The following is an 18,802-nucleotide window of genomic DNA, read 5'->3' as shown; positions in this document are numbered from 1 at the left end:
CGTCTCTAGTCAATGCAAATATAACTTTGCTCGAATGCTAGTGTCGAATTAGAGTTTATATATTATATATATAATTTATATTAGCATCACGATTGCATAGTATAATACGATATGAGCTATATTCTAATTTATTAATTAGATAATTATATTAATTGAAATTATATGATTTCAATTTTATTTAATCGAAAATGTGTGTGTAACACTCGATATTATGCTACATAAATTATAATTTTTCTTATAATTTATTTTATTAATATATAATTTATTATTTATATCATAAATTTCATTAATATGTATAATTTGTTATATTATAATTTATTATAAATAATCACTTTCTCCTTAAACAATATCAGTTTATCGAAAAGCATCAAACGTACGATTCATTAAAAGCGCTTTGTATCTGATGCAGCAATCACACAATATCTGTTACTGATGCGGATACATAATTTCCTTTAACATAAATGATACCGCTGTTAATATTACTTGTGCTTTGTGAGCACGGTGAACTGTAGTATTGGTCGATATTTGATGGATATTCATGTGTACATCATCGTGGCTATCTCTGCATTGTACATTGCTAATAAAAGCTTTGCAATTTTGACGGGATGTAACGTGCCTGCGTTTATAGCTTGTCACGCCTTGTCACCAATGTCTCTTTTCGATGGAGTATACTATGCGCTGCAGTTTCCGAAGTTCCATTATCCCGCAATCTCGTACCACCTTTGAGTTTCGCAGCAGTTACACGAATACGTGGAGCAGCGTTTATGGCTCACTGAATTCTGCAGATACCGATCAGGAACTGTTTCCAATATTCAAAAATTCCGTTTGACAACTGAGAATCCCTTTAAACGGTTGAAATATTACAAAAACATAAAAATAAGATATAAATAGTGGAAAAAGCAGTACGTATCATTTTTAATACAAATCAAAGGTATATATTTAAGTTTACCGATTGTATCAGAAAATAAAAGTTAAATTAATAATAAGTATAATATACTTAAGATATATTAAGTATAAGGTATTTAAATATAGTATAGTAACAGTAATAACTATATATATGCGTACATTAATAACGATATTAATGTACGTACAATATAATAATTGTGCGAGCCATTAACATGAATCCGTCAACTTTTTATACAACAATATTTTATAATATGATGTTCGAAAGTATATCAAATATTTCGCGTTCGCGATTTCTAATGAAATATGCAGTGCGATGTTGCATAGGAATATATTTTGTGTTTGTGGTGCATATGTAACATGGTGTCAGGAACATTACAAGTGCTTGGTTTACAGCTTAAGTTTCAACATCTACGCGATGCTTGTGGTCAGATTCAAGTGCCTCCAATTTATCCAAAGGGATGGATGTCGCTTACGTAATCGGGATAATGCACCGCGTCGAGATTGCATGAACTAGTTTCACAATCCTCCATATCAATTCTAAATTCCCTTGGAATCTCAGTTTTAACTTTAGCAAATATTTGTTACGATGACATCGCTTATGCTGGATAGAAATGGAATTGTATTTGCATATTCGTGCCGACGACTAAGAAAGATTGTCACGAAATTCCAGAGTTTTTATTCAAGCGTTTCATTTTCACCTTTTGGTTCGTTATGCAGTGATTTTATATAAAAATATCGTTTCATAAAACAACGTAAGTTTGTACTTTTGCAATCATTTAGGCGTTGTTCTTCTGCGAAAGCTCCTTCGTAGATATTGCGCTACTTTCCTGTTGCTATTACTGGCCACTCTTCCGAGTATCTGATATTTCCACGAAACGTTGCCGCTTACGCAGGCCGCGAGAATACAAAATCCAGGGCACTTTAATTATACTTACAACAGCATAAATTATAAGTTGAAAAAAACATCCGATTTTTTTCCCTCTCGCAATACAATTTGATACATCGCGTGGCAAACGTTCAATTTCAGACTGACAGTTAAGCGCGAACCGCGTTATTTTTTATCACTAAATAATTACTGTACGTTTGAGCGTGATCGAAAGCGTAAATAAAACGTTGTCCACGATGCACATGCACCGGCCACGATTTCTGTTATTCGAGAGCGGCATTCATCGTCGAGTTGCACCGATGCAATTCATTACAGCGATGTATGTGCAGCCGTCGCTGACGAATAAATCCGCGAAGGAAAAGTACATGTTAGAGCATAATTCTTTCCCGGCATTTTTAAACGGGGCTACCGCCAACAATACCGCGTGTGACGGCAGCAAGAAAATGAATCGATAACTCGCATCGTCATGCGACGTCCTCGATTTCAAAGTTGAACTTGTCTTGTATGTACGTACGTATTGAAATGCATTGCGATTTATGCAAGCGTGATCCGCATTTCGACTTCGAGTATACAAAAAAGACATTAATAAGTAGCTTATCCGAGGTTTTGCTCTTTTAATCTTTCTTTTTTGGAGAAATCTTTTCAGAAGTCTTGATTTATTCCGTGCAAAAGGAAAGGGATAACTGAAAGAAAACTTCTTAATGTTAGTCTCTTACATTTTCGTGAGTTTGCCAAGTTTCCGTTTTGATTTATTTACATAGTACAACAATATATTTTCACTAAAATCAAATACTGAATTTTACTTAGTTAGTAATAATTTGTAATTTAATATACTACTCGCAGCGGAGTTAAGAAAATAATTTGTGATGAATGGATGTTCTGTGAATCCGTGCTAAAGGATAAAGACGATAAATTATCTTAAAGCATATATATTGCATTTTTTTCTGAATTATGCTGATTGACTTAAAGGAGGATTTATGTGCAGAGATTTTGGAATGGTACTTATTTAGTAACGGGGAATCTATACAGGATTCATGCGATATTCAACGATAATTACGAGTGTGGTGGTGCGGAAAGTAAAGCGATCGTTTGCGTTAATTGTCACGTGTGAATGCTCACAGTGTAATGGGACCACTCATTCGACATGGTTTACGGTGCGATCTATACATTTGATAGTTTAGCGAGCGGATACGCGAATGTTTTCCGCGTTATTCTTCTCGTCGTTATTTTCTCCCATACCGTAGACTTTATTATTTGAACAACAGATATCTGTTTTTCAAATACCACTTTTTTTTCGAATGCAGTTTAACATCCCACGAGTACGATCGTAATTGCCCAGAAACATTTGTTCTCAATCTGTCTTATTTTGCCGCAGAGAATAGTCTATTCGGGTCGAGCACGCATTAAATTTCGGCACGAGAAACCAATATCGTGTAACAGCTCCACGTGGGGCATTTCAATTTTTCACAGTGCATCCATACAACCCACTATAACCATATCGATGTCCAACAAAAAAAAAGAGAAATTTCGTGGCTTTTACATGGCTCACGATATTTTTCCTTTAATTTCCTATGGAAATCGAGTAATCTCCTAAAGAAATGCTTTTTCAACAAGATTAATAATAGTAAAAAAAACCTTTATTTTTTTCTGACTTATTATTTTATTTTTTGAACTTCTACATTTTCTGAAGTCTTTGTAAACGATCTTTATAAATGGTCTTATAAAAGATAATTTCAGAAAATATAAAAGTTTGAATCATTCTTTAATAGTATCAGATAAAGAGAGAGGCTAGAAAGTTAAGAAAATTGCAATGAAAATATATTTAATTTATAAATTGGGGGGAAAAGACTTCTGAAAATATCTGGTTTGTTTATTTATAATACATTTCGAGGTGGGAAAGTTTTGTTGTATGTTATACACTTGGCATAATGAAATAATATTTACGTTCTAGCGGTATTGCAAGTAACGGAAAGAAGGAGGCAACAGTTCGGCGAAACAGGGTTTGTATTTTGGTTTATACAAAGTTATACTTTCTGGAAAGTGCACAGGCAGGAGCACGCCATCTTTTATGTATCTTTCGTTAAAAACGTAATGCAAAGCACCGAGTGAGGAAGTTCGGCGGTAATGTAATAATGTAATTTCATGATTCTTAATGGAACTTTCGCATCAGGCGTAATTGAACTTCGATACAACCGGGCTTTAGACAACTTCCCGCCGATGGATCTCACTGAAACTTTGTCGCCTCCATTATTAAAGGGTCGGCTACAATCGAGGACTGAGAAACTCGTTACGTTGTTCTCATCACATGAACAGTCTCCTCGGTGCAATGCCTCGTCACGCAGAAATTCCAAAACGAATTTCTACCCCGAAGATGACGATGAAGATAATACGAAATTCGCAATAACGCAGAAAGGGACAATTGCATTATTTTGTAACGCAAATTCTAGATAGAATGTTTACTTTTGAATTGAAGCATTTTTGTTGTTGTATTATATATTGTTATATGTTGCGCTTGTCAATTTAGCAAGCATTAATCCGGCAAACACCGTAATGTTTCACTGCTGCACTTCTATGTAACAAACACCGCGTTACGCAGTGATGCACAAGAATACTTCAGTATATAGCTTAATTGATCAAAGGGCGTCAACTAACTATGGAGATGCTCGTCAAACTCTGCTTATCCCGTGGGAAGCTCTTTGACGTAATCGCGCCGTAAACATACGAAAATAAAGTGGCAAATTTTTTCTTATTTTGTTTTCACTCGCGTTAGCTATACAGTTATATCGCGGAGATCGACGATATATGATGGAGACGTTTACAATTAGTCTCCAATTTGGCCGTGTTCCCAGGCATCATGTGTAAAATATTTTTTGTTATATATTAGGTGTTAAATAGTTACATATCAAAACGTAAAGAGAACATGATTTATCACGCACGATACTGCCGGCCAATTGTCTATTTGCCATCGTCAAACGTGACATTTCGTGTCTAGCAACAAGTTCGTTCGGGCACTTGCTTCACCGCACGTAACTTCAAATCGTTTTGAACCAAGGCCAACGACGCACCGAATATACCTTTTGTCGCCTCGCATGAAACAACGTCGTATTTTCGTGCTCGAGTTAAATGGAATTTTACAAGTTCAATTGGCCGGTAACAAGAAAATAAAACTATCGACGGACGTGACGAAAATGTTAAAGTTGTATAATGTATTTTGTTGGAATTATTTCATTCCGGTGAATTATTTGACTTGTGATGACATTTATTGGACATTTATATATGCGTTTATTCTACATTCTTACGTTCTTCACAAAAGGTTTTATGCAGTTTCAAATAGTTTTGTATGAAAGTAACTTTGTCATGTATAGATTTATATATTCGAGCCTTTTATTCTAGTCGACAATACTTAAATAGGGTAAACTCGGGTAAGATGGCCATAGAGGGAAGATGGCCAACACATGTTCATTTGATGTTTCATGACGAGCTAGATTGAAAGAACATAGGTTGGCCATCTTTCCTCTATGCCATCTTACCCGAGTTTACCCTACTACTTTAAAGACAATATATGCAAATTGTATTATTTTACTTCGTAAATTTTTCGTTTATTTGCCAAAAAAGTAGATATATATTATTATTTATTTATAATATATTTGGTATAATAGTAGCAAATGCGGTTGAACTGCAAATATCAAGTATATTCTGAATCGTCTTTGCCTAGAATAATGAAATGCAAACGAATGATCCTCGATGCGAAGTGACAATCGTCGCAGACCGTGAAAATATAATCTGGCGGATGTGAAAATTCAGGCCGATGATAAAGATGAATAGAAATACGAGGCAAAAGTAAAAAGATTTGCAGCAACGTGGCAACTGCGATTGCATTTTTTGCGACAGGGCGGCACTAATCCCTTTTGACTGAAAGCCCATCACAAGAACCGAGTGCAGACCGGTACCTTTCAGTATACGTGCAAATCTGCATGCCATCCTGCCGAAAATTATATGTCCCGCTCATTTTCTTTCTCTTTTTCATTCTCTCTCTCTCTCTCTCTTTCTCTCTCTCTCTCTCTCTCTCTCTCTCTCTCTCTCTTTCTCGCAATTAACTTCTCGCAGACTCTGACCACTATTATTCTCAATTCGCATACAAAGGGTTCAAATCGCGACTTGCCGAAAACGTTGGTCGTTGGTCGTTTTCATTTTGCGCGAGTCATTGATGTGGGTATAATTTCCGATGTTCACGAACTCTCGAGAGCCATTAAGAGTGCAAGCTTAAATTCCCGCATAATGAGGGTAATTTTCGATATATGGTTATCGGGGCAGCTATACCGATATAGAAATGTGCTGCGGGCGATTTGTTGACCAAAAATTATTATAATAGTAATACTTGAGTAATATTGTGGTATTATTATAGTACCTAATTATAACTATATTATTGTTATGCAGTGTTAAATTATTAATGCTAATCATGATTATTTTAAATTGACGAAAGAACTTTAGCCACTAACGTTCAATAAGATTAGTATCTATATATTTTAGATGGCGGTAAAATATATATTTTAGTACATCCTAGTGCAAAAAATCTTCAGACTCATAAATTATTAGTACAGATTGCGATCGTATTATCGCGTGCGCACGATCAGAAACACCGCGTTCGATCTTCGGCGTCTTGGATCTCCGCGAGCATTTTCAGAAACGGGCGTACGTGACTTCCGGAGTGGCGCGTTTGTTCCACCGCCTGTAAATTTCTCGTTCAGGAATTCTCACTTTTTGCAGCGCTTCTTGCGAGGATTACGTACGGGAGAAGCGCCGCGCGCGTACCAACTTCCGTTCTGTGTGCGGACCTGTGTGTGTGTCCTCTGACGTCATACGGCCGGAAGGAAGAACGGGAATTCTATCTTGAATTAGCGATCACCGGACGTTCCGCATTTTTTTTTATTTATGTATGCAAATGCTCGGAGATTGCTGCGATTATTTAATCAACACACGTTGGAATTTTTATCCGTAACAATTTTCCTGAGAGAGAGAGAGAGAGAGAGAGAGAGAGAGAGAGAGAGAGAGAGAGAGAGAGAGAGAGAGAGAGAGAGAGAGAGAGAGAGAGAGAGGAAAGGGTTATTTAATTAGTCAGGCAATTTATATCAACTGCATTCCAGAATATTATTGGAATTAACATATCGGATTTGTTGAACTATCCAGCAGTATAAACGTACAAAATTGTCATAAATTTATATTATACGATATTCTCTCTCGTTCTCTTTAAATATGTTAATTAGCAAATCAAATTTTATGCGTAATTATGCCATGCTATGTCAGAATTTCTGATTTTAATAATATATTTTTATATATATAATAAAATGAGATTAATGAAAGATATTGGGAAACGCGAATTTGTAATTTTTATACAATTTTATTGGCAGAATACTCTCTTTTTATCTTGTGAGATTTTCGATGTTATCACGGTTGCGTAATTGATGCGCTGAGGATTATCAAACGGCCGAAGTGGGCGGAGATTCGCGATGAAGGAATAAGTGTGTGAGAACTTCGCGTAACAATCTTCCAATAAAAGATAATAAATTGCATCTCTTGTAGGCGAGCGCAAATTGAAATATTTATCTCGTGGGAAAACGCGGCTGGCGAGGCGCGTTTGCGCCGTATTTAGATTGAAATTCAAAGCGGCCTGTAGGTCAAAAGATCACACCCACGTCTTATTTTTTCGTTGTAATAACAGGGTAACCTGCGCGAAAGAGGTGAACGGGTCAGAGCGGATGAGGGATTTCTTCGTGATTTTCACAAACCCTAAGGGAAGGGAAGGGCTCGCCAAGCCTTTAAGCCGAAAGTCTCGAAGTTTACGTAAGGCTTCTGAGAATTGACAATGCTCGAGAGGAGTTTCCGGGGACTCTCAGAAGTCTGCCCAGTATTTTTCTATCGAGGTTGGATTTCGATTCGACGGGAACGTCGGGAACGGAGAGATCGTGCTTTATAATTCATAAAAGTTAAAGGTTAACGGTTGGTGAATCTCGTCGGACATATAATAGAGCTGTGACATTTAAATTATCAAATATTTAGAACTTTTTTTTTAGTCGAGTGACGTTATTGAGACACGTTTTGTTTTGAAGATATTACCAGTGTTTTTCGCTAAAGTTCAGCCGAACATTTTCCACGGTAACAGATCTGTGTGAATTTATGAATAATATAATTATAATGTGAAGAATTTTGTTCTTTTAACATTTTTCGCGATTTTATTCTATATAGGGTCACTATCTTGATATCCAGATAAATTTAATTATCCTACGAGCCTATGCGAGAGAAGTGGAGATCTCTTCAAAGTTTGAAGGGTCGACAGAACGGATATTGGAAGACCAGAGGCGAACGGTTGGAAATCATAAGAAAATGCATTGAAAGCGAAAGCGGAGTTTTCCATCGCGCAGAATCATGAAAAGGGGGGAAATTAAACTGTCACAAGTTTGAGAAACGTCTAGACGTTCTGTCGAATCAAATAGGAACAAAAGAAAAATATTAATTTTTAATTATTATGAAATGTATGTGTTCGCGCTCAAGGTGTTTATTTCACATATTATACATTATTATTCATCATACGAAGTAATATCATCCACATTTTTTATTTCTTTGCATGAAGAATAAGTATTATACCAAAAGTTGCTGTTGAACGATGTGACAACGTGCAATTTAGCTTCATATAAGATTCGAAAAGTTTGATGCTTGGGGGGATATTAAATATTTTTTAAACAACAAAATACGAGAGGCGTGTTGTATAAATGCGAGTAGATACAATAAAGGCGGGAATACTTTCATGGCGAAACTTTTCACATCAGCAAAAAGCACTAGAGCGATATCGGACCTACCACTCTGTGGAGAGATGGTTATGTATATTGTAGACAACGTAAATTAAAGTTCTCATCGCTGGTAATTACTGTTTTGTCCGAGTTTCAGTATTTTCCAAGTTGCATTGCATTTATCTGAGGCTTTTCTTTGCGAGCTGTATAATTCTCCACTTTTTTTAATTTATATTTTTAAATAGAAACATGATATTACGAGATTCTTTTCATTTGGATATCTATATATTATCGCAACTTAAGAAATTATATAAGAATAAAAATTAGATTGAAACATATAGTAAAAACCAATTAGTGTATATAATATAATTATTGAAAATTATTAGTATGGATTATGCAATAATCGATGTATATAATTTATTACATTTACATTGATATGATTATTCAAATGGACTCGCTACTTGTCGATCAATACAATCAGGCAGTAATCAATAACTATAGAATTGCGACAATCGATATAAATTATTTTGCGATTATTGCCTATAATTATACATCAGAATTTCGTATAGGATATCTTACCTTGTGGGCTTTTGTCTTTCCTCCTGCGGCGATGCCTCTTTTTTTGCATTTCCTCGATATAATTCGAGGATGAAGAGTCATCGTGGCCCGGAAGCTCGTGATTTTCATTCGTCGATTTTTTCATCTCTTCTTGCCTCCTTTTCAGCAGTTCGTAAACTCTCTTGAAATAATCCTTGGTGATGTCCTCGTTCGATTTGTTCGCTAGCGAAATCTTGCCGTTCAGATAGCCGAGATCGCTATCGGAACCGTCGACACCGTTTATCTTCGAGTCGTTCGCACGTTCCTCTAGATCCTCGCTTCCGTCAACGATTTTGAAAGTATCGCTCTTCTTCACATTCGAGCGCGTGTATAACTGCCGATAGTCCTTGAAGGCCCTCTTCGAGGGGATCGAGTTGTACCCGAAATCCGGGGAATTGATATTTAACGTGGACGCACTGCCAATGTCGTTGCCGCGATTTTTCACTTGAATTTTGGCGATGATCGGCGATTGGCGTTCGTCCGCGTTCTTCTGCCCGACGAGCAAGTAATTTTCCTGCAAGCTGGTGCCAGGTCTGCTGCCGTTCATCGACGAAGTCTGGTCTTCGGGAACTTTCGCGACGGTTTCTTTTCTCGGCAACCGCTCTCCGTTCTCCTGACGAGTTTTCTCGTTCTGATCGTAAAGCGGGTCCACGCAGTTTTTCAAGTTTTGACAGACCTTGCAGTTGCGCGAGAAGCAGGGATCGCGTTGCAGGTCCTTCCATCTCGGTTTACTCATAAAGTCCTCTTCGGGCACTTCTCTTTCCGATTCCCGACGAAGTCTCTCGCTTCGTTTTCGCTCTTTGTATTCCCGCCAGGACTTCTCCACATTCTCCGGGCTCTTTATATGTCTCGGGGGATTTGCGAGGTCCTTGGCGCTGTCCGCGTTGACCGCCGCCATCGCCATTTGTCCGAGCAAAACGTCGCTCTTGGTTTTTCGGTAGACCTTCCTTCTATCCAGACTCGACGATTCTCTCCTTGGCTGCGATTTCGATCGATTATCCGATTCTGAAGCTTGGACTAACGCCTCGCTCCTCGATCGTCGATAGTTACGTGACTGTCTTTGAAGTTGAGAGTTCTCCAAAGATCCTCTGCAGTTCATTGATCTCTCCTTCTCCGATTGTCTGTTGGACTTGAGTTTCTCTCTCTCGATTACCTCGGGATTGAATCGCAAAATACTCGTCTCGCTGCGCACCTTTCGCGTTCTGTAGTTCTTCTGATTTTCCTCGTGACTGTAGTCCGAGTATCTTTTCCTGATCCCGGCCTTTTCGAGAGTCTCCGGAACATTGGCGCGGCCGCCCAATCTCGAACATGCCTGTTCCATATTCATTCGCCTCTGTATCTTTTCGCGTAGAAACGCTCTGATTCTCGCCAGCTCCTCCTCATCCATGTCATCCTTTATCTTGCGAACGACTCTATCCCCTTCGTTCGACTTGGAACTCTCCTTCGCCGAGTTCTCCGTCGGGATTAAGGCGCTTCGGGTTCGCAGATACGACCTTACTTTTTTGTTTTCTCCATTCGAATTCTTTTCTTCAGAATTGATCGTATTGTTCCTCTTCAAATTACGATCTTTGGGACACTTCTCATTCGGTCTAATAGTGTCCTTCGTTTCGTTTCCACTGCATTCTTCCTCGTGAACTAAACTCAGCAGACTCTCGCTCTGACTTCTCAAGTACGCTTTAACCTTTCTGCATCTGTCTTTGGCGACCTCATCCGGAGTTCTCCCGATTGTGCTACGTGTACGTAGATCGTTCATGATTTGCTGTCGGAGATAATCCCCGGCGGAGTATCTCTTGTATCCATTCGCTGTTTCTTCGATGTTTCGTTCGAGCTTCGCCTTCATCGTCGGATCTTCCACGGTGGACGAGTGTCTCTTCTTGCCCCGCCCCTCTTTGATATTAACGTCGCTTCGAGATTTTCGCGGAGCAAAGTTGCATGTACCGAATTTGTTACTGAAGCCGTCGATATTGCGATTACTCGGAAACGGCGTCACGACGAACGAGGCGGTGGACGATGTCGACGGTGAGGACGTTTGCTCCTTGCTCTTCGAGCTGGCCCTGGACTCGTCGGCGGGGAATTGTTCGTGAGTCCTCAGGCCCTCCTTGAAGGATCCTCTCGCCCGCTGCGCCGTTCGGCCGGTGGTCTCCACTAGCAACCGGCCGTCCTTGTCCAACAGCTGGATGACGGGCAGCGCGTCGGCGGACGTCGTCAGTTCCCACTCCCAGTGCAGCGGTTTCTGTAGCTTTAACCGGATGATCGGCTCCGCCGGCTCGCCAAGATCCGTGGAATCTGGACCGACCGGACTGGAAGTCGTCGCGCTGACGATCGGATGGGCGTTCTTCATGGTCTCGGTTCTTCTCTCTGGTTCGCTCGTTTAATCGAGCGTTCGCGCTCGAATAATCTGCCGGAAAAACCGCTCGCTCGCTCGCTCGCTGATCGTCCCGATTAATTTCTCGTTTCGAACGAGTTCGTCGTCTCTGGACTTCTTAACGGGTTCTCTGCCCTGCCTCGATGAATTTCATGGGGCCCGAGAAAGATCGCCTATCGCTGATCGTTGTCTCGTTTCGTTGAAACGCGCGTTTGTTCACGTCGTCATTTGCCCGATGGATTTTTATTCTCGAAATGAAGCGATTTAGAAAATAATAATAATTTTATTGAAGTGTAAATGACATGAAATATCATGTCATTATATATATCGTATAATTATTCTACACTTTGAGGAGCAATCTCGTGTTTATCACAATTAAGAAATGATAAATAAAATTCCGTAGCGCGCCACTATGATCGCGAAAAGGATATTGCACGTACACTTCGCACGATCGTTGTTTGCGTCCAGATAACTCTTGAGTCCTGTGCCGCGTGATTCAGAATCGCTGTCGTTCGGCCGTCGCTCGCTTAGCGATAAGTTCCGAGTTAAAACTGCAGTCCCGTTTTCTGCGCGACCGCGAATAGCAGCCGCGCACAATATAGTATGGTCTCGCGCCGTGGCATTCGAGTTGCCGCACTCGCTGCGCGATCACATGATCGACGACGATCCCGAGACGGCGGGTTGCCGGTTCGTTCGCTTTCGCGGACGCGTAGTCCAAGTTCGCGCGCGTTACATGGCGTTATGTAACGCGACCTCGCGGACTTGGCAGCCTGTCAAATTCGCGGCGGCGGAGACCTGAGACTCGAGTCAACTTTCTTTCTTCGCAGTTGTCGCGGTGACGGTGGAAGAGGAAGGAGAAAGAGGGAGAAAGAGAGAGAGAGAGATACATACACACAGTTTCGCGTCACGTCTCACATTGCGAGCCGATTCGCGGAAGATGCATCTTCCAGCGTGCCGCTCGTAATTTGCAAAAGGCGATGGGCTGCACTCGTGAAACGATACCACACGTGCGGGCACACGACGGTGTGTTTATATGCATCTGTATTGCAGCGGGCGACGTTAAATATGTCTTGGCAACGTATGCACATAAGAGATGCGTAATTCTCGATTAAATTTTATCGAAATTTTCTTGTTGATAATACCGGCAATTTTTTAACTTTTGTTCCTCGGTAATAAAACGCGCGAAATGTCACACGCACTGATGTGAAGTGTTTTGAATCGATCAAATGTCAGTTAACCGACAGCACGTCGCGAATCGCCGTGTAAATCGCAGATCCAATTTTCCAATGTTTCAATACTATAGAAACACATGTATGCACTTTCGAGAAACATTCGAGGATAAAGGATTCGAGAGCGGAAAATACTTTTAAACGAGCGCGAGTTTAATTGCGCGCGAGTACCTTTTTGTAGCTCACTCGTCGGGTTCGTTTGTTCGTCTGGAAACGCGCGATCGATTACAGACTACGGGGTCGTCGCTTCTGCCCGTGTTCGGCGATGGGCGTTTTCGATCGGTCGATCGGTATATCGATTAATCGTCGCGTGGACTTGAACGGCGCGGCGGCGGGCAGCCGTGGACCTCACTGAGGGATCGACAGTGTAAGAAGCGAATCCGGGACTGTGCGGCGCGGCACTACTGTAAACGCGCCCGGTGGCGTCATACCGTTCCGAAAATAAATCCCGCGGGATCCATCGGGTAGGGTGCAGGAATTCCGGCACGTGGGACGTGTCACGAATATCAGCGGAGAGACTCGCCTGTGTTCTCATCGCTTGCGCACAGGTGCTTGCACGAGCGTGTTTAGCGTGCGTGGGCGAAACAGACGAACCGAATCGTGTTCGGTTCGTTTCGTTTCGCTTCGGGACCGGTGAACGCATAGATCTAATTCAGCATACAAAGGGAATTAAGGCTTTATCAAGAAGAAAATACAATGAGAACTGTGACTTTGCGAAGGATCTCTAAAACGGCATTATTTAATAGGGTTGTAAAGCTTTCTCGCGTGGCGTGCGTGGATTGCATTGTAAGCTCTTGAAGATAATTTTATAAATTTAATGTCTCACATGTATTTTATTATTCCACGAAGATGAAGTGTCTTCGTGTTATTAAGCAATATTGAGGATCGTAAAAAAAATTTATTTTTACTAATCGAAAATAAGTTAAATAATTTCTGAGCTTGAGTTTATAAATCAGTAAGTTAACGTTGTAAACATGCGTTATTTGAAAGTAGTAGGTGTAAGTTTAATTTTAAATTCACAAGTTCAGAAACTATATTTGCAAAACTTAAATTCTCTTCTGAATAACATTGCGATGAGTAATACGAATTTTAGATATATCAGTATTCGTTCCATTTCTTTTATTTATAAACTCCAATTATTCAAATAAATTTTATTTTGCTTCAAGATGCCGAGAAATCAATAATTCGCAAGTGATGAGTTATAAATAAGTTTTCGCGATGCAAATGAAGAAATCTTATTCTTTACATAACTTTGAATTAAATTTGACTTAAGTTGAAAATTTACAAGAATTTATAGAAAAGAAATGTTATTTCGAGACACCCTATATATACACATTTGCTGCCAAACGCCGGTCGATCAAGATGATGATGTCGGCCAACAGCTGCGATCGATGCATCTCAAGGATGGATCAATGCCCCGAGAGAAATTTGTTTACGATCGATCGTGGGCAGGGTCGACGAACATAGACGAGCGCATACATGTATCACAAGTGTGTGCAGGATTATGCTATGTATAGATTGTCAATTCGGTTCACTCTTCATGTTCTTTTTTTTACGCACATCAAAACCAGTGACTGCAGCTATCATAAAATTGGATGTCGCAACAGAAATTTCTCTGGAAAAAAAATCGTGCTCTCTCGCAAGTTAAAAATATTTAAGCTTTCAAAATTTACATTGCGTGGTGTGACGCAATTCTGGTATCTGGTAAGCAAGTTTCGCTCCTAGCCGAAGTTTCGAATTAGCATAATATATGTATTTCCAGATCCGCATAATACTCCTTAGGAACGCGTATCTTCCGCGATTCGCGAGCTACATTTCGTATTTTACATACGATGACGAAGAATATTTAACTTCAACATGCACATTCCTCCAGGTGTGTGTAACCGAGCGCCTTTCGTGATGTGAATCGCTTGTGAGTTGAGGAATATTTTAGCGACGGAGAAACGCGCGCGTCGCGCGCGATGTCAGGCGTCATGAATAAAAAATTGGCCAGTATCCTTTTACGATCGAGTGTGCTCGACTCGCCGATTCGCGATGCGGTGACCGCGTCAAACTGGTTCATGCGTTGCTCAGTTTGCTCGTAACAGGCTCTTTATTTTTATCCAACGTGCCCCCGATATCGCAGAGTGTATCTCGTAACATCGCGCTGTGCTAAATTCGGATAAGGAAACGCGCCATATGCGCTCTTTCGGAATCTATGCGTCCGATGTTCGACACGTCGATCCAAATTCGGTTCGATAATTACCTGTCATGAGACGGGTGTCCTTATTTTGGTTTGAGTGTAGAAATCAATGACTGGGATTAATAGAAGTGGAGTAGGACTCGCTGAATGCCTCTCTATATTTGCGCTGAGATAAAGTTCGTCGCGTGTCATTAACCGATTAGCTGCGAGCCGCGGCGCGCTTATATAACTCGCGAGAGGTGTGAGTCAAGAGATGTATAATTGCCAGAAATTGTCACCTGAGTCATCTCCAGGGATTATTTTTAGTATATTGCATTGGGGCATACATTTCTAAGCAAAATGCGGGTTTTAGAGGGAAAAACACACTTGGTATTATTTCTAAGTATAATGCGTGCAATATAAAGACATATTTTATTACATATATTTATTCGAAATACGTATTAGTTTTAATAACAAATATGTAAAGTGAATATTGCACTTTGGAGGAGGAAAAAAACAAGAGTTGCAAACTAAATTTTGTATATTATTACAAGCAACGATGGAACTTACGGCAGGACTGGCACATGGGAGAAAAACATTATTATATACAGCATAAAAAATAATAATTTATTTTAGCATCCAGCGGAAATATAAACGTACAGTACTGGGAATTACATCTATCTGAACGAATATAAACGAGAGTTATGTAGTTTGACAATAAATTGCATCACCAAGTATAGCCAAGTGTGGAGATTGGCATACATGGTTTTGTCATTTATATATAAATCTCTCCTAAATATCATAAAATACTATTAATGTCCTTTGTGCATAAAAATGCATCCAGGGAAAAGAACGATGAAATTGTTCTAGATTAGTCCTTTGCACGATCGCTTTTACTCTATATGTTACTTCTAATAACAAGTCTCCTAGCTCTTTTTGCCAGATGTCGTTAAATGTACAGGATATTCTCTGTACGTGACATCTTTATTATATCACGATTCGCTAATAAAAAAAGTTTACTGTAAATACTGGATTCACTTATCAGAAATAATTTAAAGCGCAACTTTAAGGTATCAATATAAACAAAAATAATCATAAAACGACTTCGGTGGTTATATTAAAATTAATTGTTATTGTATATCACCGTCTGATGTACGAAAGCGACGTAAAAAGGAACCGCCGTTCTAAAATGTATTGCTTTCCTCAGACAGAAAACGCATTTTTTCAGAATGCACCTACGCGAAATCTGCACTTGAATAAACCTATCTGTATGTCAATTAACGTTATATAAAATGTACGTATAATCAACGGGGAGATTGCTCACATAGCATTTTACAGAATCGTCACCGCGTAATAATACTTATACATTTATTGTGTACATGTAGTTATATATGATAATAATACGCGCAGCAAGTGTTGTGTATATGTGTGTGTGTATATATATATATATATATATATATATATATATATATATATATATATATATATATACTAATATATATATATATATACATATATATATATATATGTATGTGTATATGTATATGTATAGATATGTGCATATAATAATACTAAATCGTACAACAATAAGCATTTCCGGTATGGCTAACTGAGATACGTCGCTTTTAATTCGCACAATGCACTCGCCACGATAAATCATAATACTTACAATAAGTCAACAGAACTACTATTATGTAATTATGTAATTATAAGTGCGTTACGTCTCGTTTATCGCGAAATTGCACGTTTTTTTTTTCAAAGAAAATTGCTCTATATCACGTATTACCGCTTCATCGTAAAAAGTACTTTCGTGACGCTCTGAATCCTTATTGCTGTAAGCTGGTCAGATAAAAACTTGATAAAAGAGGATTATACACTACCGCAATAAACATTTTATATTACAATATTGTTATCGATTTATAAAAAAAGAATCACTTAAAAGAGAGTGAGTTCTATTGCAGTGAAATGAAACAATAGGTACTAACGTTATTACGGGAAACATTTAATGTCGCGCATTTTTATATTTCTAATTAGTCGTATGTTATTTCTTAGTCTATTTTCTGATGATTATTTTATTTAAACGAATTAAAGAGAGATACAATACGGACTCACTACGTAAAATTGATGTCAACGAAATGTACTTTTTGCGGCGCTTTGTATCTGCAAGTAGTATTAAACCTATAGTCGTATGCTCAGACTTAAGTTAATTCTGGAGTCCTTGCCAGTCCTGAATCCTAGCCTGGACCAGCCTGAACTAAACCAACATACCGAGACACACGCGCATTATAAATGGCGCAACAAGTGTTTAGTGTATTTCGCTGTTATTCTATTCACGTAAATTAAAACAATGGAATACGCGCGATTTTCCTGATATACTGCGTCGTCGAAAACTCACAGGGAAGATCTCGACAATAACAGAGCTACAAGCAGTCCTTTCAGAAGTATGTATCTAAAATATTCACAGTGCTCAAAACTAACGATACACGGAGCTCCCAAGGGAAGAATAGATCTACGCGAGGCGAATTTTTACAGCTTCTGTATAATCGCGCTGTGTAATATGTTCCTTCTACGCGTAGTATCTTTTTTATCTTTTAATATAAAGTCACACAACTTTACCTTGAATTCGTCATCTAAGACGAAGTCCGTTTTTTAAGTCATTTAGTTAAAAAAACGTCATAAATATATAATGATACGCGAATGTGTTTGCATAATGTATGTGTTTAAAATGAGAGCGTTTGAAAATTCTCTCAGTCATTGTTACAACATTCGCCTTTGTTATAGTATCCAATTAATTCTTTAAACACAATTGCAGGAATAATAAGAACACTAGAAATAATTTCATATCAGTATACAAAGTGAAATAGTGAATAAAAAGAAAAGAAATCTGTGCCTTGCCGAGAAAACAGCATGGAGTATTTTACGAGTCACAAACCGAACAATTGCTTGGCGGAAAAGAAAGTATCGTGTAAGTCTTTTTCCATAAATCGACGAAATTCGTTCACGGTCAGGAATATCCAGACCGCGTTGCAGTTAAAGCACTCGAACTGGAGTAGCGAGCGGCCTGTTTGCCGAACGATTCACCGCGATCCTCGAATCCTTTTGGAACACACGGAAAATTTGGTCATTGCAAATCCACTCGTTGCTTTTATCGGGATCCCGCGCGACCGGCTTATTGAAACCGGATTTACGCGCGTGGCGTATCTCGCTTATCGGAACACGTGACGTTCAGCTAAATGAATAGTTTCAATAGATAAATCGATACTGCAATTTCAAAGTTTATAGTTGTTATTTAATGAATTCATGACATAAACGTGAAATTGTGGTTTCACGGCGGTGTATAGAAAGTAAATAGAGGAGGCATGTTAATATTTTGCGTAAAAAAGCGGACTTTGTCTTTGAGATAAAATCTGAATCCATACGCACTCAGAGTTTATAACACACGATGTGCATTAACAAGCGGAAATTACTCTTTAGCAGGCATTATATAGCGTTGTAAAATCTATTCTTCAGTTGGTAGCGAAAATTAAAATACTTACACAGGGATTCGACACGCAATACTTTTTTTTTTTAGACTCGGAGCAACGACGACTCGTAAAGGCTACGTGTGTTATTTATATAGTACAGTAAAATACGAGCTGTGGGGTTTCTGGTTTTAAAACGAAGCGATTAATACCTGAACTCTGTGTTTGATCGGCTACTGCATGTATCTGAAAAAGAAAAAAAAGACAAATTTATTTTTCAGATTATAACACGAGTTTATTTTTGAACGCATTTTTGGAGTGGATTTTATTTTAATAAAACTTTAATTTAAACCTTAATAAAATTATGAAATTATTACAAAAGTATTGCGTTTAATGAAATGTCTAAGATTTT

At 38.9% G+C, this 18,802-nt stretch overlaps 1 protein-coding gene across 2 annotated transcripts in view; it reads right to left on the bottom strand.

Moving 5' to 3' along the window:
- Positions 1 to 13,113, bottom strand: part of LOC139816037 (uncharacterized) — a 102,351-nt gene extending 89,238 nt beyond the window's left edge. For both annotated transcript variants that reach the window (XM_071783332.1, XM_071783340.1), the window contains exon 1: positions 9,157 to 13,113. In XM_071783332.1, coding sequence (XP_071639433.1) covers positions 9,157 to 11,515 — 2,359 coding nt within the window. In that variant the 5' untranslated portion in view covers positions 11,516 to 13,113. The remainder of the gene's footprint in view (positions 1 to 9,156) is intronic.
- Positions 13,114 to 18,802: the final 5,689 nt, after the last annotated feature.

This window comes from Temnothorax longispinosus, chromosome 1 (assembly GCF_030848805.1).
Source record: "Temnothorax longispinosus isolate EJ_2023e chromosome 1, Tlon_JGU_v1, whole genome shotgun sequence".
NCBI lineage: Eukaryota > Metazoa > Arthropoda > Insecta > Hymenoptera > Formicidae > Temnothorax > Temnothorax longispinosus.
The sequence above is the reverse complement of the archived record's forward strand: the minus strand, read 5'-3'. Positions and strand labels throughout refer to the sequence as shown.